We start from the raw sequence: 25,187 nt of genomic DNA on the forward strand, positions 1-25,187 counted from the left end.
TGGACCACTGTGAGGACGCATTGTGCATTTTATAATGGAGAGACATGATAAGTGTACAGAAGTAAGTCAGTACAGATGTAGGTTACTTGAGAGTGGGAAATGCAAAGGCCTGTATGGCTAGAGGGGATCTATCACGTGGACCGTGGCATCTGACTGCTAAATGAATCAAGGGGCTTGCCAGCGTGTTGATGCCACAAGCACACAGCAGATGAGTTTGCCAGACTTTAAATATTACATCAAAAACCAACGTTTTTTCTATTTCAGGCTTCTCCTAAAAGTCTATTGATTGGAGAGTAATCTTCAAGCTTTTCCAGTGTTCTTAGAAATGTCCTTTCTAGTCAGGATGGTTTTGGTAAATCGCTGAGGATTTATGCTGTGAGCTTTTACTGTACAGTTCCAGGTGTTGGAGAGATGCAAAACTACTCATTCTACATTTCAGATCTTCTATGTTCAGATGCCGTTGTTTTGGACAACACTTATGAATTATAAATTCAAATCAGTTCTGACAAAGTCCAATAAAGAGAGTAGCCTGTCATGGCAGATTACAGTAAATTTAAATATTTATCTGCATTAACTCTTCTTTTTCTTGATGTTTTATCGTAGATTGAAAAGATCATGACTCTAATTGCCGACATCGAGATCTCCGAGGCGCATCGACCTGCATTGGAAGGTAAAGATGAGAGCAGCCACATAAGTGATGAGCAATGACACAGTTATCAAGACAAGCATGAAATGTATGGGTTTTAAAGTTAAGCATTGGGTCCTTAAATCGACTCTCAAACTTATAGGTTTAAAGGGATAGTTCAGCCAAAAATTTAAATTCTGTCATTATTTACATCACAGTGAAGTTTCTATCCCTTTAAGAATTTTTTTTTTTACAATCTTAGAAGACTTTTCACAATTGGGTGAACTATCTCTTTTTTACTCACCTCATTCCAAACCCATATGACAATCTTGTCTATTTCTTTTGTTTATACAGCGAACGCCAATGGGATGCAATGTTGTTGTGGACTACAACGTTGTATCTTGCTATGTATTCCTCACGAGATCATTTTAATATTATTTATATACTATTGTAGTCTTAATCAGCTTTTATTTTTATATATTTTCTGTTTTCTTTTTCTAGGTTTAGTCATTTTGTAATGTGCTTTTGTCATTTTTTAACTTCTGATTAGCTTTTTATTTTTAGTTTAGTTTTGTTACAGTAATTTTAGTACTTTAACTTATTTTATTTACATATATTTGAATGTTTTTAAATGTTTCATATAAAATTTGAACTGTTGGACTGCAACTGTTGTTACAGATGGCAGAATATTATGACATCAAAGCTCAACAAATATGAAATATCAGCTATAACTAACAAAGCAATAGTACTAAGTTGCTAAGAAAGCCATTTAAAGCAATGCATTTTTAGTGTGTGTTGCATAAATGCATCAACTCTCAAGTCAGAACTATTTCATTATCGTCTTTAACTACCAACGATTTTCTTTCTCAACCACATGGTCTCACTTTTCACCCCAATTTGGTCTGATATTTTTATACTTCGTCTTTTGACCTCTGGTACACAATGGGCACCGAGGGCCTACTTTAAAGAGATGAGATGACGATCCATTTACTGGGGCCATCGCACCGATACTCAGTAATTAGGACTTGATATTCTATTCTTTTTGAGTGGAGCCTCCCGAGGTAGTTGCTATATATGGAGCGACAGCACTATCTTTTAATGGACTTTTTTTAGGAGAGATACAATTATTTAGAAAGTGTACAGCAGAGAATCACTTCAAAGGAACAGACAGCGCTATTGTTCTGTGAGACTGTCCTTAAATTTCTGACGGGAGTTTGGGGGATGCTTGGGGAGTTGTTTGCTGTTGTTAGTAATGAAAATGCCAGTGTTTTCTGAAATAAACAATTCTTACAGCGCCACAATAGGCCATTTATTGGAAAAGTTGAGTGCCCTTATGAGAAGGAATGTAATATTTGGGCCAGAGAATGGAGATAGGAAGCGGCACAAAACAAACACACTTACAAAAAGTATATATATATTATATATAATATATATATATATATATATATTAGGGCTGTGCAAAAATTAATTGGGATTAATCGCATCCAAAATAAAAGTCTGTGTTTATAATATATTTGTGTGTGCTGTATATAATTATTTTGTATATATAAATACCTATGCATGCATGTGTATATTTAAGAATTATTTGCGCTTACATTCTGTATATATATATATAAATACATAATCTATATTATATAAATTTAAATATTTTATATATGAATAACACATTTTCTTAAATATATACATGCATGTGTGTGTATTTATATATACAAAATAATTATATACAGCACACACAAATATATTATGTAAACACAGACTTTTATTTTGGATGCGATTAATCGCAATTAATTTTTGCACAGCCCTAATATATATATATATATATATATATATATATATATATATATATATATATATAAAGTATATATAAAGAAAAGTTTTTCTTCTAATATTATCACTGTACAAGGGTAAAGTACCATGTACCGTGGCATTTACAGTACATGAAACTTAAATGTACTTAAAAAAAAATGTATTATATTAATACATCTACAATAGTACCATGGTACATGTCCAAACAGCCATGGTATTGCAATGGTGCCACTGTCCAAATCAAAAATTGCTGACTTTGTTTAAATGATTTGGTCCTTTTTTTGCTAAATTGCTAGTGTTTTTCCTTATTTTGCTCCCATTGGATGAAAGCTTCTGCTGAATAAATAAATGTAAATGTGATTAGTACTACTGTAAAAAAATATTGTTGGTTTAACTTAAAGAAAATAAGAGTAACCTGGTTGCCTTAAAATATTAAGTTAATTGAAATGGAAAAATTGAGTTAATACAATGAAGGAGAAACTCAAAATATTATGTTATCTGAACTACATCAATTATCTAGGTTGATTTGAAAATAGAAAAAATGTGATTACACATTACAGTATGGCACATGTAAAAACACATTTCTATAGCATATCTAAGAAACCTACCATGTTAAAATTCACTAAAGCTCCATTTATAATTTAGTTTGGCTCCTTTTTGCCAAATTAGTGTTTTTCCTCATTTCGCTTGTCGTTTTGAATAAATGAATAAATGCACCTCCTGTAGAAATGAGCGTCCTTTTGAGCATGCAGATGTTTGGATGTACTTTACATCTTAAGCCTTATTCAGTGCCTGTGTGTGAATAACTCCCTGGCAGGCTGACAGTTGGTATGATTCTTCTGCTCTCAGCTGCATGCAGATAATGCCCTACATGCATGCATGAAGCAGCACTCATGTGTGACACTGAATTAGACCACATCACGCTATGGAGAATGCGGTTGGCATCGTTTGCTCGTGAGACGCGAACGCCTGTGGTTCAATCACGTCTGGCGAACCTGGATTCCGGCGATTGGACTCGGATGTGTCCAATGTGAATGTGGGCACAGGTGGGATTGCGTTAAGTGCAGCATGTGCATGGTGCATTTCGCTGACTTAACGTTTAACGTATCACCCCCCCCCCCACCTTCTCTCTCTCTCCGCTCCGGTACAGTGACACATTCATGAATTTAATTCCTCTGATGATTTACCGTGGTATGTGGCTTGGCTGCGATTTAATTTTTCATAGAGAGAGTGCAGAGGCACTGGAAGCACTTAAGTGCGGAGGGGATAGGGATGGGGTTGTGGGGTGCGGGGGTTAGAGGAACCTGTACTGTTTTTTTCTCTTCTTCATTCTTCCTTTTCTCTCTGATCCTGGCACCAGTAGTGTGTGGTATGGGTTTGTCTCTTGTTCCTTTTTCTGATGGTGTCCTTTCTGCACCAGCAAGATCAGAGAGCCTGCGTGCAATTTTAATCAGTACGGGGAGAGGGGAATAGATAGAGGGGCAGAGAGAGAGAGTGAGACAGAGAAAAGGGGGTGGGGGGGATTGATCGCCACAGAGAGAGAGAGTGTGTGTATGTGAGGCAGATAGAGACGGGAAGGAGGGGGGGTTTGGGAACGAACAGAGCGTATATGCCATGCAGCGGGTCTCAGCATCAGACGGCGTATGGCAGCCATGCAGAGCTCTCGGAAAGGACTCTTTTAATGAAGAGTAAAAATCAAGTCAAGCTGGAAACGGCGAGTGAACGTGACACACAGCTAAACTGAAGGCATACGGAGATGTCTTTAAGGTGATTACCAGCTGCAGCTGTGCAGGCGATGGCTTTCTGGAGGAGCACTATGTCATTTTGATGCTTTGTGAGTGCCGAATGCAGCTGCTTCTGTGGATCAGGGATGCAGCAATCCTTGCCCCCGAGCGCAAGACCCTTAGGAACGTCTGCTAGAGGAACGGAGGAACCAGAACAGGGGGCTGGGCTGCAAAAAGAGGGACCGTGCCGTCATCGGGGCTTTCTTATGGGGTTATCCGTCCATTGTGGGAGCTCACCTTGGCTTGGCTGTACCTCGCTTTGATGGTGTGCTTCATTGTGGTATGTTAGTCCGGTGAGGTGCGTCTAAGATCGGAGGGACTTGGATTACCGTGACCAGAAGAAACGTCTTCTAAGGGAACGAAACGTGCTGTGCTGCAAGAAGAGAGACTGTGTGTTTGTTTTTTGTTTTTTTGTTTTTTTATAAATCCATTGTTTCCACTGGATAAAGGTTTGGCTTTACCTCGTTTTGATGGTGTGTTTCGTTCTGGTATGTTCGAACGAAAGCTCGGCAGGACCAGGACTACTTGGATTACCGTGACTGAACACTACCTGATCCGGGACTGCCTGTGGAAGTGGTCAAACCGGCTACTTTCTGATGGTGGGAGGGGTTCCTCCTCAACAACCGATCAACGGAGGAATGGGATTTGCCATGAAGATCTTTCAAAGGACGACCTGGCGTCAATCGAAGCTTCTGGAGTTGAAAAACCGGCATTGTGGTGGACTATTGATCAATGAGTTTGGCTGCTTGGCTTAGTCCATGATTCTGTTGTAGGCATTATTCTTGCTCTCCAATGGTTCTTGGGTCTTCGCTAAAGGACGCTGCTTCTAATTTTAAGGACAAGTCTGTTTTATCATGCCTTGCGTTGTGTAGGGCATGTTGGCATTTTCCTGCAACTTCCTAGTAGCTTCTTGTAGATCTTGATATTTTGCTGCAAGCCAAAAGCTCTTTTCTGAACTTTTATGATCTTCCTGTTGGAGCAACGTGCTGATGACCCTCAGTGCATATGTTTGATTCAGATACGGAAAGTCTGTGTAGACGTTGAAGAGCAACGCCAAGTTTTTCCAATTTACTGACTTGACGCTCTTCTTTAAAGGACTACCTGCCAAGGTCTACCTCCATACCCCATTCAGCCTTGGTCCTCATCTCCAACGCAGTGAGGGCTTGTGGAGACATCTCCATCACTAGTTTAGTTTGTAAATCTGGGGCCCTGTGTCTAGCGGAGGCCCGTTGCTCAAGCCTGGACACTGCCTTGCTGTTGCTGCTGCTGCCCTCAGCTCTGCTGGCCAAAGATGATGTGGCAGTGCCACATCTCGGCCTCCGAGTGCCGCTGCTACAGGCTAAATGGTTTTTCACTGCTCAAACGGCATCCTTTGTCGGCAGATGCAGCCGGGAGCCGTGCGCTGGAGCAGACGGTGGGGGAGTGGCTGGAACACGTGGGCTTTCCTCAGTACGAGAGCAAACTGGTGCTCAATGGCTTCGATGACCTGCGCTACATGGTGAGTGGCTTTTGTGTGTGGGGAATGATTGACACGGCAGGTTGGTCAGGGACGTGGTGAGTTTCTATACATCCAAAAATACAAAGGCCCCAAAATATGTTTCAGTTCACTGAACACTGTCGTTCATGGATAAATGTTTTTTCCAAGGAAGGAAAATCTCTTTTGTTTTATCCTCAATGTATGTGATTCTGAATTCTGTGACATTTAATTGATAAAATCAGTTTTATAATTTAAACAGTTATATTATAAAAGTATATTTTAAAAGATAAAAGTATCATTTCAGTGCTTTCAAATGAAAGGGAACACAACATTAAGCTATATCAAAGCTATATAAGATATGCTTTAAGCTATATACAACTTTTTTTTATTCTATAAACGTGCAGTACTTATTATTAAAGCATTTTATGACTTCATATTAATTGAATATATAAACTTTTGCTGATAATTTACTCACCCCCATGTCATCCAAGATGTCCATGTCTTTCTTTCTTCAGTCGAAAAGAAATTAAGGTTTTTGATGAAAACATTCCAGGATTTTCTCCATATAATAGACTTCAATGGGAACCAAACGGTTTAAGGTCCAAAAGACAGTTTCAGTGCAAACTACAAACTGTTCAAAGGGCTTTAAACGATTCAAGATGATGAACAAGGGTCTTATCAAGCGAAACGATCGCTCAAAAAAAACAAACAAAGTTTAAGTTTTATAAATCTCAAATGCTCGCCTTGCTCTGTTCTGTGATGCGCGTTCGTGACTCTCCTGTTCAAACTCATTCATCAAAATGAACGAATCTTTTTCCGAGTGAATTCGTTTGTTTAGTTTGTTGAATGAACCAAATGACTCAGAAAAAGATTTATTCATTTTGATGAACGAGTTCGAACAGGAGAGTCACGAACGTGCATCAGAACAGAGCAAGGCGAGCATTTGAGCTTATAAAACTTAAACTTTATTTTATTTTTAAAATGAGTGATCGTTTCGCTTGATAAGACCCTTATTCATCGTCTGGAATCATTTAAAGCCCTTTGAACAGTTTGCACTGAAACTGTCTTTTGGACCTCGACCCGTTTGGTTCCCAGTAAAGTCCATTATATGGAGAAAATCCTGGAATGTTTTCATCAAAAACCTTCATTTCTTTTCGACTGAAGAAAGAAAGACATGGACATCTTGGATGACATGGGGGTGAGTAAATTATCAGCAAAAGTTTTTTCAAAAGTGAACTACTTCTTTAATGAGAGAAGAAAATTGTTATAGTACATAATTTCAGCCACAGCCCCTGAAATATAATTATGATGAATTATAATTATGTGTATTATAAAAGTGTATATCCTAAAAGTGTATGTCTATATTTCCATTTTATTTTAGAGAGAGAGAGAGGTGATTGGTTAATGGAAAAATATATTTGCAAGGCACTAAGTGTCAGTATTCACAGGGACTGTATGTGCCTGAAACTGCTTTAGTGCTACCTCTGCTGTCACTTTCATGCAACACTTAGTTGTTCTCATGAATTTAAGTAGAGCAGAAACTGATGTGAATGTGCATACGTTTAGGGGAGTAACGTGATGGAAGATGAGGACCTTCATGAACTTGGCATCACCGACCCAGGTCACAGGAAGAAGATCCTTCATGCAGCAAAAAACTTTCCGAAGGTAGCGTGTCTCAGTCCCAAAATATTATTTGGACACTAAGTGTGTGATACCAAGTTTTCATCCACTTACACTTATATTAGCTTAGGAGTTACAGATCGTCTGTAGAAATGACAAGTTCAAAAACAGCCCCTGTTACATCTGGAGTTGAAAAACAAAGTCTAGTTGGTTAAAAGTCGCTGCAAATATGTCTCAGAAAAGTGAAGTTATTTCTGAGAGAAGCTAGTTCTGTGTTTGTTTGCACTAGAATTAATATTTTGTCATGAAATTCAGTCACATTCAGACATTTTAAGTGTAAATTTCCATTACATATATGCTTTGCTATGCAATTTGAGAGAGCGTTTTATTCCTCCTCAGGTGAAAGCTCTGGGGTGTGACGGCAGCACTTCTCTGTCCTCATGGCTGGAAAGTTTGGGCCTCGGAGAATATCTGCACAACTTCTTGTCTAGCGGCTACCGCACCCTGGACTGTGTGAAGAACCTGTGGGAGCTTGAAATCGTCAATGTAAATCTGCCTTTCATGCTGGTTCAAAATATTTTTGTCCGCACGAACAAGTTTTGTGCACTGTGATCTGATACACTGACCATATTTTCTCTGTGTAGGTATTAAAAATTGGCCTTCTTGGTCACAGAAAAAGGATCATAGCCTCAATAGCAGAGCGACCATATGAGGAAGCACCTTCAAAATCCAACCGCTTTTCCCAGCTAAAGGTGATCAACATAATTCGGCATGATATCCAAGCATGATAACCATATTCCCAGCAAACACAAAAGGTTCTCCTAACGTTCCCGAATGGTCCCATGAGGTTATTTTTTTGGGAACCAAACAAGAACGTTATAGGAACGTTCCATGTAGGTTATTTTTAGGTTCCATTTTTATAAGGAGAACGTTCCAGGACCGTTCCCCTAAAGTTCTAGGAACAAACAAATTTAGGTTCTGAGAACGTTAGTTTTTGGTTCCTAGAACAATCCCAGAACCTAAATTTGTTTGCTGGGATTGTTGCATGCAAATGTAACTACATTATGTTTTGGCTACAAAAATGATATTTGTGCTTAACAGATTCAGGACCTGTTGTCTCAGAATACGTCACCGCTCAGTTATATGGATCCGTACACGAGTCGCTCCATGGACATGTTGCTTCCGTTGGGAGAATCAGGCAGAAAGAGCAGAGCATTGGATCAGGATGGCAGTATCTCGCTTCGCTCCTTCGGTGAAAGGTCACGCTCACATGTAAGTACCTCTGCGATCGAGATCACTGTGATTATAATGACTCCTGCCGAGTAACACGAATCAATCATTTGAGTCACTCTGTGATAAATGTTGCAAACCATATCTAGGCAGTTAAAGGTTCAGTAAGTGATTTCTGAGAAACACTGTTGAAAGTGAATCGGACCAAGCATTACACACTTCTAGCCAATCAGCAGTAGGGGGCGTGTCCACTCATCAAGGGGGAGAAGTGATCTATCTTTAGTCTTTAATAAGGGCCTCAATGCACGAGGGCAACAACGGCTATCCTGTCTGGTCTGAGTGAACAGGAAGTCTACTGTGGCACAAGTGTCACAAAATTTTAATGATGGTTATGGGAGTAATGTGTCATAGCACACACTGCACCGTATGGTGGCGAAGACCAATCAGAGTGCCTGTGAAGACCCCTGTCCACTGTCGAAAGCGCCTATAATGGGCACGCGAGTATCAGAACTGGATATTGGAGCAGTGAAAGAAGGTCGCCTGGTCTGATAAGTCCTGTTTTCTTTTCCATCACATGGATGTGTGCCGTTTAACTGGGGAAGGGATGGCGCCACAACGACCCGGTGGAGTGAGTGTGATGCTCTGGGCAATGTTCTGCTGGGAAACCCTGGGACTGGACATTCATATGGACGTAAATTTAACACGTGCCACCTGCCTAAACCACTTCAGTGGTGTTCCCTGATGGAAGTGGCCTCTTTGAAAAGGATAAAGCAACCTGCCGCACACATTGTCCAGGAATGGTTTGAGGAACATGATAAATAGTTCAAGGGCATGGTTTTCAAATCCCCCAAATCTCAGTTCAGTTGAGCATCATGTGTCGGACCAACAAGTTTGATCCACGGCAGACTATTGTTTTTGGACTAAAATAACTGAATAACTTATTTTTTAATATAATTATTATATTCTGAAAATGTCAGGGCACATTTTGTGGTGTCTAGTGCTATTTTAAATACTAAATATTCATTTTTGATGAAACATATTTAGTTATATTTACTATTTATGTTTCCACATGCTCTCTAACAAATTAGATGAAATAGTTACGAGGTCTTTGAGAAGAATTCATTCTTGATGTCTGTTACCACGGGGCACAGCAACACTTCTGAACACCACAGAACATGAATAATTTATACCGTTTTTAAATAAGGCATATTTGTTTAATAATTTAAACTCATTATGCTTTGAAATTTATGGAGAAACAATAGGAAAATGCTGCAATATAACATTAAATGTAACTCCACTTTGAATATAAATCTGCACTTTTATTTATTGTTTTAGTCGGTGTGACCTTGACACAGATTTCACTTGTTTTCCTTTAGGACCGTCATGCAGATCGTCAATCACGTCTAAATATTCGCCCTTCCAGCCACTCTGCCACATACACCACGGTCTCCACCTGGCATCATCACCCTGAGAAACTTATCACAGAGTCCTGCATTTATGAGGCCAGAGTAAGTCTTTTCTATGAGGATCTGATCCAACTTTTACTGATAGCAAAGGGTTTGTTTGCTTTGTTGCCTTTAACAAAGGGCTGGTATGACAGTAACTTCCCTCTGTTGCTCTTATACACCCAAAGACATCATGAGGCCATCAGAGGAAAATATTATTTTCATGTGTGTGTTTTTTAATCAAATTTGTTGACATGCAACTTATTTAACATCGGGACAAGGCAATATTTCAGAAGTTTTATTTTTTAACAGCTTTAAGCACAGTTGTTTTGTTTTTTTGCGACAGAAGATCAAGTTTGCCAAGGGATATTAGAGAGAAAATAGGAAATGATGTGGAATGGGATCAGTAAATGACTCAACCTGACTTCACTGTGTCAGAGCGGCTCAAACTCCAAAAGCATTGTCAAAAGCATTGTGACTCAGGTCTTAAAGATCAAAACAGAGTCTACATTTAAATAAATAAAAAATCCATTAATGAGCAGCACCACATTAAAATTAAAGTGCTCTTTTGAACCATCAGTTATATTTAAAATGTGAATCCTGAGATGAAACTGAGTGAATAAGTACTGTTTGGCACAATAGCGATAGATTTATACATTTATAATGTTACAAAAGATTTCTATTTTAAATAAATGCTGTTCTTTTTCAACTTTCTATTCATCTAAGAATCCTGAAAAAAATTATAATTGTTTAAACAAAAATATGAAGCAGCACAACTGTTTTCAACATTGATAATCAGACATGATAGACAGACAGACATATAGATACAGTCAAACAGATAGATAGATAGATAGATAGATAGATAGATAGATAGATAGATAGATAGATAGATAGATAGATAGATAGATAGATAGATAGATAGATAGATAGATAGACAGTCAGACAGTCAGACAGTCAGACAGACAGACAGACAGACAGACAGATAGACAGATAGATAGATAGATAGATAGATAGATTGATAGATTGATAGATTGATAGATAGATTGATAGATGGATAGACAGACAGATAGATAGATAGATAGATAGATAGACAGACAGACAGACAGACAGACAGACAGACAGACAGATAGATAGATAGATAGATAGATAGATAGATAGATAGATAGATAGATAGATAGATAGATAGATAGATAGATAGATAGATAGATAGATAGATAGATGGATAGACAGACAGACAGACAGATAGATAGATAGATAGATAGATAGATAGATAGATAGATAGATAGACAGACAGACAGACAGACAGACAGACAGACAGACAGACAGACAGATAGATAGATAGATAGATAGACAGACAGACAGACAGACAAATAGATAGAGATGGATGGATGTATGTACATTTCTCTCATATATCACTCTTGGAAAATATCTTTCTCTTTTTCCAGTATTTAGGTTCTGTGATCATCCGAGATCTACGAGGAATTGAATCTACACAGGAGGCCTGTGCTAGAATAAGGGTATATATGCATATATTATTCAGCGTCAATATATATTATGTTTGTTTCATATCTTAAATTGTTGTCAAGTAACTAAGTGTATGTTACAAATTTGGCCCGTTTTTCTGCCTTCTAATTTTCACCAGAAATCAAAGGATCACCGGAAAGGTCCTGTCATAATACTGAATATCACCTACAAAGGAGTCAAGTTCGTTGACGCAGCCACCAAGGTGAAAGCAGTCTCTGATACATACTAACTCTAACAAAAGTTAACTCTGGTTTACCTTAACGTTTCTTTTTATTCGTAGTGTTTGAAGCATCTATCAGTGAGATGTGCTCTACAGTAACCCGTCCCGCACTATTTGTGGCAAGGACATAAATGATAGATTATGGTTATAAATGGTTACATAGGCCTGTATGGTTATGAATTAGTTAAGTGCTCATGTTTTCAGCAGATGTTTGAAAATTGTGCTGCATTCACTAAATATTTTTGTACTTTTGCAGGCGCTGGTTGCAGAGCATGAGATCCAGAACATCTCATGCGCGGCTCAGGATCCGGATGACCTGTGCACGTTTGCATACATCACGAAAGACCTGAAGTCTGGTTTTCACTTCTGCCATGTCTTCACTACAGTAGAAGTGGTGGGTGTTGTTTTTATCTGCTCTTTTATTCGGGGACCAATCAGGGTTAGGAAACGGGTTTATGAAATCAAAATGGACCCCGTTTAGCCTAAGTGAGCTAAAGAGCTGATAATATTTATGATGAGCAATATTTATGACAAAACATAAGGTTTGTCATATTAATAATATTGGAATATTTAAAACTACCAGTTTTATTTGATTATTATTATTATTAAGTTTACTATATTAAGTTTTTTATTTTACCAAAGATGTAATTTAGTTTTTATTAATTATCATATGGAATGTATTTATTATTTTACGTGCATTTTATTATTTTTATTTTGATTGGATTTTATATTTCTGACATTGAATTGAAACTAAATAAAAATATTTATTTATTTATTAATTAATTTAATGTAATTTAATTTAATTCTCTTTGAACCTTCTGATTATCTGCTTTATGTAAACGAGCTCTGTTGTGATTGGCTAGCCTCTTCACGTGTGTAATGATGCGTTCACGTGCTATGGAAAATATTATATTTTCCACTTGTGAACTGGTATTTACCAGTGTGTTGCGTTTAAGTGCTTTTGTTGTCGTAATGTGGTAAAAAGAGACCTGTCATTTAGCTAAAACTATTTTAGATTGCTTAAGTCAAATGCTACAGCAAGAAAATGATTCATCAAAACTCAAATGGTAAATAATATGCTGTATATTTTCTAGATCATAAACAGTACATATTTTTACCATTCACGACTTTACCATTTTGAAAAGGTCAAAGGTTATCTCATCTCGGCAACTTGTGCATCAAAATCTTGCGGTTTGGCTGTCAGATATAGTTTCCTTTGCCACTTTTTTGCTTTTTATAGCCTAACTGAAATTGAAAACTGATATTGTGTATTTATTTAATGACTCCTCTAATGGCTGTTTTCCGTTCAGACACAGACCTATGAGATCATCCTGACGCTGGGACAAGCTTTTGAGGTAGCGTATCATATGGCTCTCCAGGCACAGAAGTCCCGTCGTCACAGTTCATATGCTGGTCCAGTCTCCGAAAACATAGAAGCCAAGACCAGCAGGCCCACCTCTCAGTCCCGCAACAGTGTGCGCCGCTCCACCGTGAGTATGAGCTCGACACACATACACAAGTTCGTGGTGTGGTTAAGGATGAACTATGCATCATAAATGTATTGTGTTCATATGTTTTTGATTTCTACAGAAAATTCTCTTCCAATTTACAGTATTGCTCTTACAATGGGCGACTATAGGGCAAAACATTCAGGAGGGTTTAAAAGCAGAAATGTGCAGCTTATGTGGTTATGTAAAGCTGACTTAATCGTACATATAGTGGTCGGGCTACTCGTGGATGAAGTTTAGTAAATGCACTGCAAAAAAATATTTTCTTCCTCAGTATTTGTGTCTAGTTTTCCAGTATAAACAAACATCTAAACATTTTTTAAATCATGATACATTTACTTGAGAAGCAAAATTCAAAATTACTTAAGTTATTAAGTCTAGTTCTTTGAAAAATAAATTGAGTTTATGCTTAAAAACAAAACAAAAAAAATATGGTTAATATTTTTAAAACACAACAATATTTTTATTTTTGTTTTGCTTACTTTTAATGTTGTTTTAATTGGAAACGTTTATGTTCTGTATTTTAAAGGTTATTATATTGCAATGGTTTGTCCTTTATTACGAGTGCATTACTGTAAACATAGCTTATACAAACTGTGGCGGAGTCTAAATCATTTTCTGTGTTAGTCAACAGCTTGTCACAGATGCTGTGTCCATAAATCTTGAAACCTAAACTAAAAATTGACGTAATTATCCCAGTATCAGTAGATTTTAGTCAGAATATATCATAGATGTAATATTTTAATGGCTTTAATTTGCATTTGTGTCAGTTTAAATATGGCATCTACTCTAACTAAGGTCCAATTACATTAGGATCATTTTCAGCCTGTTTTTAACACAATACATTTGCACCAGATGCTTCATTCAAGTCAAGTCAAGTCACATTTATTTATATAGCGCTTTTCACAATACAGATTGTATCAAAGCAGCTTCACTGTGATAACATGAAAATAGTACTTTCTTATTTATTCATATTTACATCTAATTCAATATGGAAATAATTTTGAATAGCTGTTTTTTGTGTGTGTGCTAAATTATAGTGTTGGTTTATTTCACTACTTAGAACTTGAGCTGAATTCTTGGGTCATTTCTGTTTTGGCCTTTATTAAATATGATTAGATTATTTACAGAATTGCAAGACAAAAATAACGAGTTTGCCATTGATCAGCAAGGGATAGTTTGATTGATAGATAGGTGTCAGAAAGAGGAACAGCTAAGTTTTGTTTAATAATAAGTTAAATTTGATATTGTTTTAAACATATTTTGAAATGTTGATATCATACTAATTTCTGTAGATTTATCAAACTGTATGGAACGTTTTAGAGTGAGACACTCGAAAATATATATTCAAACATTTTTTCAAAAAATTCAAATATTTTTTAATATGTTTTTTTTTTTCACGTTAGAAGTGCAGTATTAAAAACATTGCTAAAACTAAGGTAGTGAACCCACTTAAAATTCACCTTCATGTTCACCTAAATGTGATGCTGTGATAAAAGAAAACTAATATGATTTCTAACCAATATATTAAGACATATTTGATGGAGTGGTAAAAAAAATATACTGCATACTATAGTAGGAATGAGCCACTTGAAAGAGCGGGTTTAATTGTGTTCGAGAGGCGTCACCTCCAGTCCCAGTATACTTTTCATGTCTTAAATGTCTTTACTTTGCTGCCGTAAGCCTGTAATCTATGTCTCTGTGCTTCTGCCCGGTCCTCCTTCCCAGGGTGCACCTGTGCTTGAATGCCGCTGCTGTTACTGTCACACGTGCTCCGCCCACCGCCCCTCCTACCTCCCGCTGCCCTCTATCAGCCCTGGAGTTCAGGTTCTGCTCTCTCTCTCTCTCTCTCTCTCTCTCTTCCTCACATTCTCCAGCACTCTTCCTCCTGCTACTTCTCTGGCTTTCTCTTCCCTGCCACTTATTCACTTTACTAATTTTCCTGTTACGTTTTCCAATTGTCACTGTTATCCACCTATTTTTTTCCCCCATGTACATTTTTGGTTGACACTAGCAACAGGTCACAAATTTAAAAGATGATATAAAGATGAGATTCAAGATGATATAAAGGTTGCAATCATGTATAATCGTAGGATGAGGATATGTTGTGCCATTGGCAAATTCTTGTTTTGGCCTGAAGATGTGCTTGATATAAATAAAGTTTGTTTAGTTGACTCTCACCAAACCTGACCAGAACATGTCCAGATGATATTTCACTCCAGAATAAAAAAAAAAAGAAGATATTATATTTTGCATAAAGAAGATTATGTCTATAAAATTGGTTTTGACATTATTTTGATGATAAATAAGCATAAGCATATATATAAGCATATAATTATGTATTTATTCCAACATTATTCCCTCAGCAGACATTTACATCGATAGTCTGGCGTTATAATGTATTTGCTTTTGGTGTACTGTGGAGTCGGTAAAACTGTTTTTAATAGCAGGCTAGCAGTTACCATTGACTTGCGCTAGCCTAGCATCGGCAAACTATGCAACTGGAAGGATTGGATGACATTTTATGAAAACTGTCTCCACTGATAAATAACACTAAAGCTAGCTTGGAAATGAGCCCCGATGTCCAAAATCCTGAACCACCCCTTTAATTTTAACAGAAATACAGTACAAAGTAAAACGTTCATTAGCATTACAGTAATGAAACTTTTGTGCATAATTGTCTTAAATTTCACAATGCAAAATTGTAATGGTTTATTTTAATATAAGCAAAATGTAATTGATGACGGATTTTGGGGTGAAATATGACCTAGACATGTTTTCGGGAGATTTTTGCTGTTATAGTTGTACTTCACATATCACTACACATTTCTTCAATTGGGTATAAATATTCCACATAGTGGGAGTTTCCAACGTATTCTCATCCCAAGACGTCATATACAACACTTTTGCCAAAGCGTAGACATCCAACGCACATGGCACCCTTTAGTGTCAAATGAGACGGTTTAGGTCTGTGGTAGGGTTAGGGTCAGACCACTAGGAGGCGCCTTCTGCCTCATATATATCTGCATCTCATTTGACGCTAAAGGGTGCCATGTGCGTTGGATGTCTACGCTTTGGCAAAAGCGTCCTATATGACGCCTTGGGATGAGAAAGGGCTTGAGTTTCATAAAGTGGTTGGTGTCGCCAAACAGTGTCATTGAGAGGTCTTTTCAAAAACAAAGTATTGCATTTTAAGGAATACTTAAAGCGTTGCGGTAACAACATTGCACACAAATATCTTACATTTACAATTTTGGTTATCCAACTCAATTTCGTCACTTTTTTGGAAAACCCTCAAAATGACATTATCAGGCGTCAAATTGTGTGCAATTTGAAAGGACACATTTACCTAAAGATTTCTTGTAAATGGATCCTCTAATTCTTAAAAAAATGAGCAGCTATTTCCAGGCATTTGTGTTTATACACTCAAACCAGCATCAGGTCCAGATATAAGTGTTGTTGTCTATGTCTACGGTGATTTCTCCTACATGGTGTTCATCCACAACGGCCACTTCCTCACTTGTGTGAAATGTGGGTTTCCGTTGGCGGCCATTTTCTCCTGCGGTCTCACTCCTCGCTCCTACTTCTCTGGCAGATCGACCCTCAGGACCCGGAAACGGACCTGCAGTCCCTGGGCAGCACCAGTTGGCTCTTCGAACCACGGGACTGCTCCAGACCTTCCAGTAGCACCAAGTATGAGACCACCATTTTTTGAAGCAGGGCACGGCCCTTGTCCAATCCCGCCTGCTGCCCTATTTCAACCCCACGCCCCATAAACTTGAGTGCCCCGTGCCTTCTCACTGTGATTTGTAGCCTCCCTCAGGGCAAGACTACTTCCCACGCCAATCCCGACCCCGGTCCTTGCCCGCATTGCCCTCTCGGAGAGCCGAACGCCTCCACCATCCGTTTTTGTCGTCTTGACCAATGAGCGCTTTCTGGAATTCTTGGATATGCCGTATAACCAGCCTCCTCAAACTCTTCCGACATGGTCCGAAATCGCCTCTGAAAGCTTCGATATTTTATACGTTACGCTGAATGTTTACGGTTCGGCCCTCGTACCAGAGGGTTCTCTATCACAAAAGCTCCGAACTTGAGCCAATGTGTAGGCGCCGGGTCCTATCGAGTAGCTCTTGTAGCATTTCTACATCTCCTCATCTGGATGGACACGTTGGTGGAACTTTATTAGAAATTAGTAGATCAACAAACTCTGACTGCAACAGCAATACTAGTACTTTTTTCAAGTTTACATACTTTCACGATCATGAATGCAACATAACGCCGTTCCCCATCAGCGCTCCTCAAACCCCGTAGCACTAGATCACTTTTTCCCCCTCTGTAGTTGGACCCAAGTTCCCCCCCCCCAGCAGTTCTTTAGTTTTTCAAAAGAGTTGGTCTGTTATTTCGATTCACATCCAGTGCTTCCCTTTTTCTTACCAGGCATCTGCAGCTCTGAGGCCCTCTGAAGAAAGACTATACCTGTTTAGAGTGTTTAGAGGTTGGGAAATGCAATACAGCTTTACTAGGAAGAGTAAAATACAGCCCCAAGAAAATGGAATAATTAAGACAACATTCCCATTCTGTTTTCCCATTGTTTAAGGGACGTAATTAGATTAACGACCTTTTATCTTTACAAGGGAATCCATTTTATTCCGTAGAGTTCTATATTTGAAACTTTACATTGTTAACATCACATGATAAGTGTGTGTATAATCTCGATGTTCATTTTGTGATTGATGATTTGTTCCGTAAATTTAGTTACCCGAGGGAAGCCATTTGCAGAAAGATGAGACAAAGTATTTTCATAGACTTAATAAGAGTAAATGTTACTTTTTTTCAATTGTAAAAGATTTCCCATGGTGACAATTATCTTTAGAGAGAAGATAATGAAGCCAAGAAAAGAAAAGCACTAAGGCTACTGAAAAAAAAAAAGGTCCGAACAGCCTTACGCATATTGTGATGTACTGAACGTTTGGAAAACCACTGTAAGTTTGCACCACTTTGTTTATTCACGCAAAAAAAAGTTATTTCAGTGTATTAGATGCTAGAAATCTGCTGTTTTACTTTGTTTTGTCTTGTTTCATATATGCCATGTTCAGACTGCGGCTAAATAAGATTTGTTTTTACTTCCAGTTTTGTTATTACAGCAGTAACAATTGCATTTTGAAACCAGATTCACGCACGGAACATTTAAATAGTGACAACCGCATTTTATTCAATATGCGTATACGCGACCGAACCAACTATCACGGCAGCGACTTAATCATCACCTCAGACTAGAAAAACCACATAAACTGAGGTGTGTCTTGACGTATTCATATATTTTGATAGTTTCTCCTACCAAACCTAAAAATACACGACATAAATAAATTAAAAATACCCTGCTAGACGCTGTTGCTATGGTGACGGTTTCGCAACGGTCGCTTTTCCTGTAGCCTATATCATACACATTCAGAATGATAATTTTGGGGATTTATTTCTAATTTAAATGTCATCACTCTCAAATCGCTGCAGTGTGTACGTGGCTGTGTTTATTCTTCATGTGTGGAAAAGGACGGTTTGATTCTGGCTGTTGCTCACCTTTAAACTGCAGTGTTTGTCTCTCATCTCCTGTTTAACGGAGTTATCTCTTAAAGTTGTGGTAATTTCTTTGTGACTGTGTTGCACATCCTCAGCATCCAGACATCGCTGTCATCCTCACGCTTTAATTACCATCGTTTGACATTGTTTTGTCCCATTTCCTAACTGGTAATTGCCAAAGAGGCTATAACTCAAGATTAATTTCACTCATGCCATCACATCCTGTAACGTGAGCTTTGTGTATTTTTTGATATTGTGTTCATATTTCTGAAATTTTGTCTCCCATTTAATATTTCGGTTACACTTTATTTTAAGGTGACATAGTTAAATTGTAGATCACTTACTAAAATAAGTAGTCTACAGAGTACTACTGATACATGTACTTGCTATAGTGTTATGGTTCGGGTTTGGTTTAGGGTTACTAACTTATAATTATGCATCATTTACTTATTACTATAGTAAATGCATGTAGTAATGTGTAACTTTGTCACCTTTAAATAAAGTTTTACCAATATTTCTAGTTTAATCAGCAGTCCTGTCTGGGCTAGAGTATTCCCATTTCTGAATTCCAATATATTTTTCCTTGTGTAGCTTACTCCACCTTTCAAGTTTCCGGACACCAAGGTGTGAATTGAAGGGGAATCAGGTGAAACTTTATGTGTGAGTCCAAATGAGGAAGAAATTGAGTGAGTATGCGAGAGAGAAATAGAAATACAAAATTAGCACTTAACTGCCGTACCAAACGGACTGTCCAAAGTTGCTCCTACTGCAAAAATGAACTTGAATAAGGACATTACTCAACTGATAAACTGATTTTCTGGTGATGTGGAAATGGACGTGATGTATCAAATATAAAATATGATTCAGCATGATATTCAGTTTGATAGAATCTCATAAAACAATGGCAATTTCACCCCAAAATCAAAGGAGAGATTTCGCATATAGCAAACGAAGCCTATTTTTAGGACTTTTCACTGCAAATCATCATGACTGTAATGCGTAAAAGTCAAATGCAACAGATACAACCAAAATGTATACTTATATTTGTACTCTACAGATTTAATATTACATCGTAATATCAATATTAATATATCTTAATTTGTTAAAAAGTTGTTAAGGTGGAATTTGGAAAAAAAAAAAATTGTATGGTCCTTAAAATAGGATTTCTTTAATTTGATTTTGGGATGATCAAGGCATTTCTCAAGTTTGTCCATGAGATTCACTCAAATATTTTCAATTCGCTAACGGAACTTTGTGGGATTTCTGGAAAACTGGAATTCTCTTTCCTGAGCACTGTGTGAACATCAATGTTCCCTCTTAAACTGTGGTTTATTTTCATATGGAGGATTGTGGGTGACGTGAGCAGCATATAGTACCTAGAAAAATATGAAAATAAAAACTGTGTACATTGTAGAACTGCTTGTTGAAGATGTATGGCGTTTAAAGGGATGGTTCACTTTGAAATTAATTTTGATATGTTTTAGCTTACCACAAGGGCATCCAAGATGAGGTGTCTTTGTTTCCACAGTATCTTCAATTTTGACATTTTTCATATAATCAGTCATATAATGGGGGTCCGCCTCAAAGAGCATGCACAGAGAAGATTTAATGACTCGTGAATGTAAGTACACATTGATGGCCTAAGACGAGCGGTTTGAGTGAGAAAACAAACATTATTTATGTTTTTACCTCTTGTTAACAGCCGTCGAACTGATCTGAATCAGAAGTCCAACTGAACCGAACTCGACCGAACTGAACCGTCTCGTTGCGCCGGAAGTGATCTCTCGAGTGTCTACATCACGCAATGTTTACACGGAGATTTCGGGAGTTTTACCTTTCACTAAACATATTTATATATACGGGAAATCGCAATGGAAGACGATTTCGTTATATGTAAATATGTTTAGTAAAAGGTAAAACTCCCGAAATCTCCGTGTAAACATTGTGTGACGTAGACGCACGAGAGATCACTTCCGGCGTAAGGCTGGAGACGGTTCAGTTGGACATCAGATGAGTTCGACAGCAAGAGGTAAAAACGATATAAATACTGTTCGTTTTCTCACACAAACCGCTTGTTTCGTGTCTTTGGCCATCAGTGTATACTTACATTCACGAGTCATTTAATCATGTTTAATTTGGACTTCTCTGCATGCTCTTTTAGGAGATCCCCATAGACTTCCACTCTATGACTGACAGACAACGGTTTGACCAAAAAATGTCAAAATTGAAAATGCTGTGGAAGCAAAGACACCTACATTGCCCTTGAGGTAAGCTAAAACGTATAAAAAACTTATTTCAAAGTGAACCATCCCTTTAAAACAAAGACCTGAGATGGAAACGTTACAGTTGAGAAGAAATGATGTAAATCAGCAAAAATATTTTTAACTGTATGTGGGGAATCAAGCTAAATTAATAGCAAATCAATGGTTGATGCAATGATCTTACTGTGAAATAGCAAAGATGTAGCATATTTAGGCTATTGATTTGCCGTACGAAAACAAAGAGCTGAATTAAATGTCACTTTATGGCCATCTGTCACAAATCCTGTCTAAGAATTATGAAAGTGTTTTATTTTTTATAGTTAGCAGGTTGTTTTTGTGGGCACATGTTCTGAAATAGTAGGAATGATTTACAGAAAATGAGGAAAAAAATGCAAATCCCTCAGGCAACACTTCTCCCTCGCTTCCTCTTTGAATTCACTTGAATTTCTTTTGAACTTCACATAATTTGAGCAAATATTGACAAACTATTTAACACAAATTACATTAGTGTCCTCTATTTTCCCTGTTTGGGAAGAGTATGAGGATGTCAGAAACATACCAGGATCAGGGCTGAATGCTTGCACTTGACAACACAAGAAAAAAATACCACTGTTGGCCTATGTAGAAGGTAAAGTAACTATGATTAAAAGATGTCGATTAAATGTACTTTTTGTCTTGAATGTTCATACTATTCTGTATGTTCATTCCATTTACTTAAAAAAAAAAAACAATCATTATACTATCTCAATGCCATTGAACTAATAAATTCAAGACTTTTTGCTCTGTTTTTGTCTTGTTTGAATTGCATTTCAGGACATTTTATAAATTACAACACTAGCTGGGTTGGCTATTGATTTGATTACATTATTGCGAGTAATCAAGATACATTTTGCTGTGTTCGTTTAAACGCTGTACAAGCAGACCGAATCAAAACAAGCAAAAAAAGGTTGTTTTTCCATTTTATTTTCTCAAAATACATGAAAAACAAAATGCTAAAAAAAAACAACAGTAAATAAAAACAAAACAACCATCAACGTAATAAACGCACATCATACACAAACCCACTTTGTAACCCCCTGGTCTGTCATAAATATGAAATGAAAGCCAATGGAAGGTTCATTAAATTTTACAGGAATTTGTCATAATCCGAGTCACTCGAGCGAACCAATGTTTCCTGAACTGCAGGCATTAATCATGAAACGCAAATGAGCAATAAAAATCTTCAATCGACTGTAAAACCAGTGTAGATATTTGGCCGAGTCTTGCATTGATATCTGGTGGGAAATCGTGGCACCGTGGTTTTATCGATCAGGTCGCACCATACCAGGTCTAACGGACAACATCATTGGCCGAGCAGGAGGCCGCATCATGTGTGGCCCGGGCATCATTTGCATAGGTCCGCCCATTGGTGGCCGCATACCTGGACCTGAAAGAAACCCAGTAGAATTTAGATATTAAATTCAGATTGTTGTTGATGAGACACCCTTGACATGAACTTGGCTACTTCTACATTTGATTTAGGTGGTCACCAATCTTACCTGGTCCTCCAGGCATCATGCCATGAGGAGGTGGACCCATCATGGGCATCATAGGAGGACCACCCATTGGTGGAGCCGGTAACATGCCAGGCCTCGGCGGTCCACCTGCAAAAAAAAAAAAAATCGTATTCTTGGTACATAATCTAGATCTAATCTCTAATACATAAAAAGAAACACGTGTTTTTAAACAGTTATGGAAATTCTTATTGACAAATAGCTAGAGAGCATGGTGACTGATATGATGCCAATATTTATATAATACAATTTAGTGTGGATGGATTGTTTTATTTAATGCCATGTCAGCATCAAAGGCTATTTTCATGATAGATAGGTTTCATTTAAATACAATAAAACCAAACAAACAACTCATATATATATATATATATATATATATATATATATATATATATATAAACGCATGATTAAAAAAAAATATCCAAAACCTTTTGCAGGCATAATCTTACCAAAGAAGTCCTTAAGTGAAATAACTTAATAAAAGAGCATTCTACTTGTATTAAATTTAGTGTGGAATAAATATGTTCAGAATTGAAATGTTAAGGCAAGACACCACAGGTGAATAGAGTATATTTACACTAATAATTAACAAATTGCCTATTGTTTTGCATTACAAGATTTCTGAAATGTTTAAATGTTCTAATGAGCCATTTTGTAATAAACTAATATAAAATGAAACAAGAATTGTTAATCCAGTATATGGATATCTGGAAATCTATATGATTTTGTGTAGTGTTTTCGGAGAGGGGATTTTGGATTTCTTTTTATCACTCCATTAATAATAAAATACTGTCAGCAGTTTTTAGGAATAAAAATGTTATATATATTTTAGGCGAGTGATACATTAAACCCCTTAGTAAAATCTTCAGAATATAGATAATAGTGCAGAGAAAAATCATTGTGGAGGAAAAAGATTTCGTGGGAAGTTCTCCTGTGCGTACAAATATGAAATAATCCACGCAATTATTAGTGAATGAGACCCAGTGCTTTTGCCTGTAAACTCACAAATAAGCATTGAGAACTACTTGGTAAGCTGTGCGACAGCCACGAAAGGCAGACAACATTTCAGAGCTCTGAAACTTACTAATATTTGGATGAGGAAGCAGAGATCCGCCAGGTGGAGGGGCTCCTGGGAAAGGCGTGGGTGGGATTTTACCCTGCTGGAAGGCAGCCGCTGTAACACACAAAAATTAGAGAAATAAGCACCCAATCAACTGATTTAAGATAAGTATGCGTATTATGTATAGATCAGGGGTAATATCTTGATAAACATGCATAAGAATATGATTTACTCACTTGTTTTGTCGATGAGACTCTGAGCCTGCTCCTCCATCCATTTCTGATAATAATCTTTCACATTTTCTTTATGTTTACGTCCACTGCAGTGTGTCTTTCTGACGGATGGCTGCAGAGATTAAATACACAATGAACTTTTACACATATATAATAATGAACGTCATTTTAAACAGGTCAGATTAAGAGTGATAATCTTACCGAATCATGTGTCAGGTAAGTGTCACAATAATCACAATAAAACCTGAAAGAGAGATAAAAAAAAAAAAAACTGGAGTCAAAAAAACTCGCATTACACAAAAACAAAGTAGTGTTACTAGAGTACAGGGATGATACTATAGATAATATCAATTCATTAATAAATAAATACCATAGTAAAGTAAGTTACTGCCACGTACAAAAGTAACAAGTACCATGATTTATAGTTATTACTATAGTCTTCTTGTAAATAATTTAGAGAACCATGTATATTAGTATACGGTAATATAATAGCATAGAAATTAACGTGCAATGAATGGTATTTACATGGTAAGTTACTCTTTTGATCGCTCTATTTTCGCACGTTTTTTGTTAAAAATTGGATTCTACAGAAAAACGTTATTTAAAGCATTTAAACTGTGAATAAACACAAGAACAAGCACACTATGTCAAATAGTTTGAACCCATTGAAAAGCCGACTTAGCTTAGCGAGCTAGCTCTTATCTGAGAAACGCAGCTGTGTTTGTAATGTAGTTTTCTATAACGCCGAAATGTACACCAGATACGTTGAATAATCTTTCGCGACTAAGACGTGCTGTTTGTTTTATAATATATCGTACATGTTTGTATGAAATAAACATAAAAGACAGACTCACTTCGGCATTTTCACAGCGGTGCAGCGCGGGGCGAGAACCACCGGAAGCAGAACATGAGAGAATCATTTACGGCTTTGTTTGGGTTCGAGCGAACGCGCGCGTGCACGCACTGCGCCACCCCGAGTTTGGGAGCTATTGGCAATTTTACCCCTAAATAAATACATTTGTGTTTGGATTTACCTTTATCATGACAGTTAGGCTCATTTCCCTCCAAATATATTTAAATGTAATACCTATATGAAAAACTACATGTACAATGAGAAAAAAAAACACTCTGAATTCTTATTAGCATATGCAAATTATATATATATATATATATATATATTAAAGCTGTGGCCCTAAAAGACAAACATTTCTTAAGGGTAAAATATACCCAGGCTTCATGAGATTCACACAAGTGCTCTATTATG

At 37.3% G+C, this 25,187-nt stretch overlaps 2 protein-coding genes across 5 annotated transcripts in view; one reads left to right on the plus strand and one right to left on the minus strand.

The window, feature by feature from the left end:
* Nucleotides 1–20,413, plus strand: part of anks1ab (ankyrin repeat and sterile alpha motif domain containing 1Ab) — a 33,433-nt gene extending 13,020 nt beyond the window's left edge. For 2 of the 4 annotated variants that reach the window (XM_089134482.1, XM_089134483.1), the window contains 13 exons: nt 604–670; nt 5,598–5,713; nt 7,259–7,357; nt 7,712–7,858; nt 7,957–8,064; nt 8,414–8,584; nt 9,919–10,050; nt 11,433–11,504; nt 11,630–11,713; nt 11,988–12,125; nt 13,042–13,221; nt 14,968–15,066; nt 16,835–20,413. In XM_089134482.1, coding sequence (XP_088990608.1) covers nt 604–670; nt 5,598–5,713; nt 7,259–7,357; nt 7,712–7,858; nt 7,957–8,064; nt 8,414–8,584; nt 9,919–10,050; nt 11,433–11,504; nt 11,630–11,713; nt 11,988–12,125; nt 13,042–13,221; nt 14,968–15,066; nt 16,835–16,954 — 1,533 coding nt within the window. In that variant the 3' untranslated portion in view covers nt 16,955–20,413. The remainder of the gene's footprint in view (nt 1–603; nt 671–5,597; nt 5,714–7,258; nt 7,358–7,711; nt 7,859–7,956; nt 8,065–8,413; nt 8,585–9,918; nt 10,051–11,432; nt 11,505–11,629; nt 11,714–11,987; nt 12,126–13,041; nt 13,222–14,967; nt 15,067–16,834) is intronic. The other 2 variants (XM_039692235.2, XM_089134484.1) reach the window with 2 other exon arrangements.
* A 1,606-nt stretch (nt 20,414–22,019) lies between these two features.
* Nucleotides 22,020–24,920, minus strand: snrpc (small nuclear ribonucleoprotein polypeptide C). Its single transcript, XM_039693543.2, has 6 exons — nt 24,778–24,920; nt 24,125–24,167; nt 23,927–24,035; nt 23,715–23,804; nt 22,616–22,720; nt 22,020–22,503 (listed from the first exon to the last, which is right to left on the minus strand). Exons 1-6 carry the CDS (start codon nt 24,783–24,785, stop codon nt 22,379–22,381), a joined length of 480 nt encoding a protein of 159 aa, XP_039549477.1. The 5' UTR covers nt 24,786–24,920; the 3' UTR covers nt 22,020–22,378.
* Nucleotides 24,921–25,187: the final 267 nt, after the last annotated feature.

This window comes from Pimephales promelas, chromosome 8, assembly GCF_988280905.1.
Source record: "Pimephales promelas chromosome 8, fPimPro1.hap1.1, whole genome shotgun sequence".
NCBI lineage: Eukaryota > Metazoa > Chordata > Actinopteri > Cypriniformes > Leuciscidae > Pimephales > Pimephales promelas.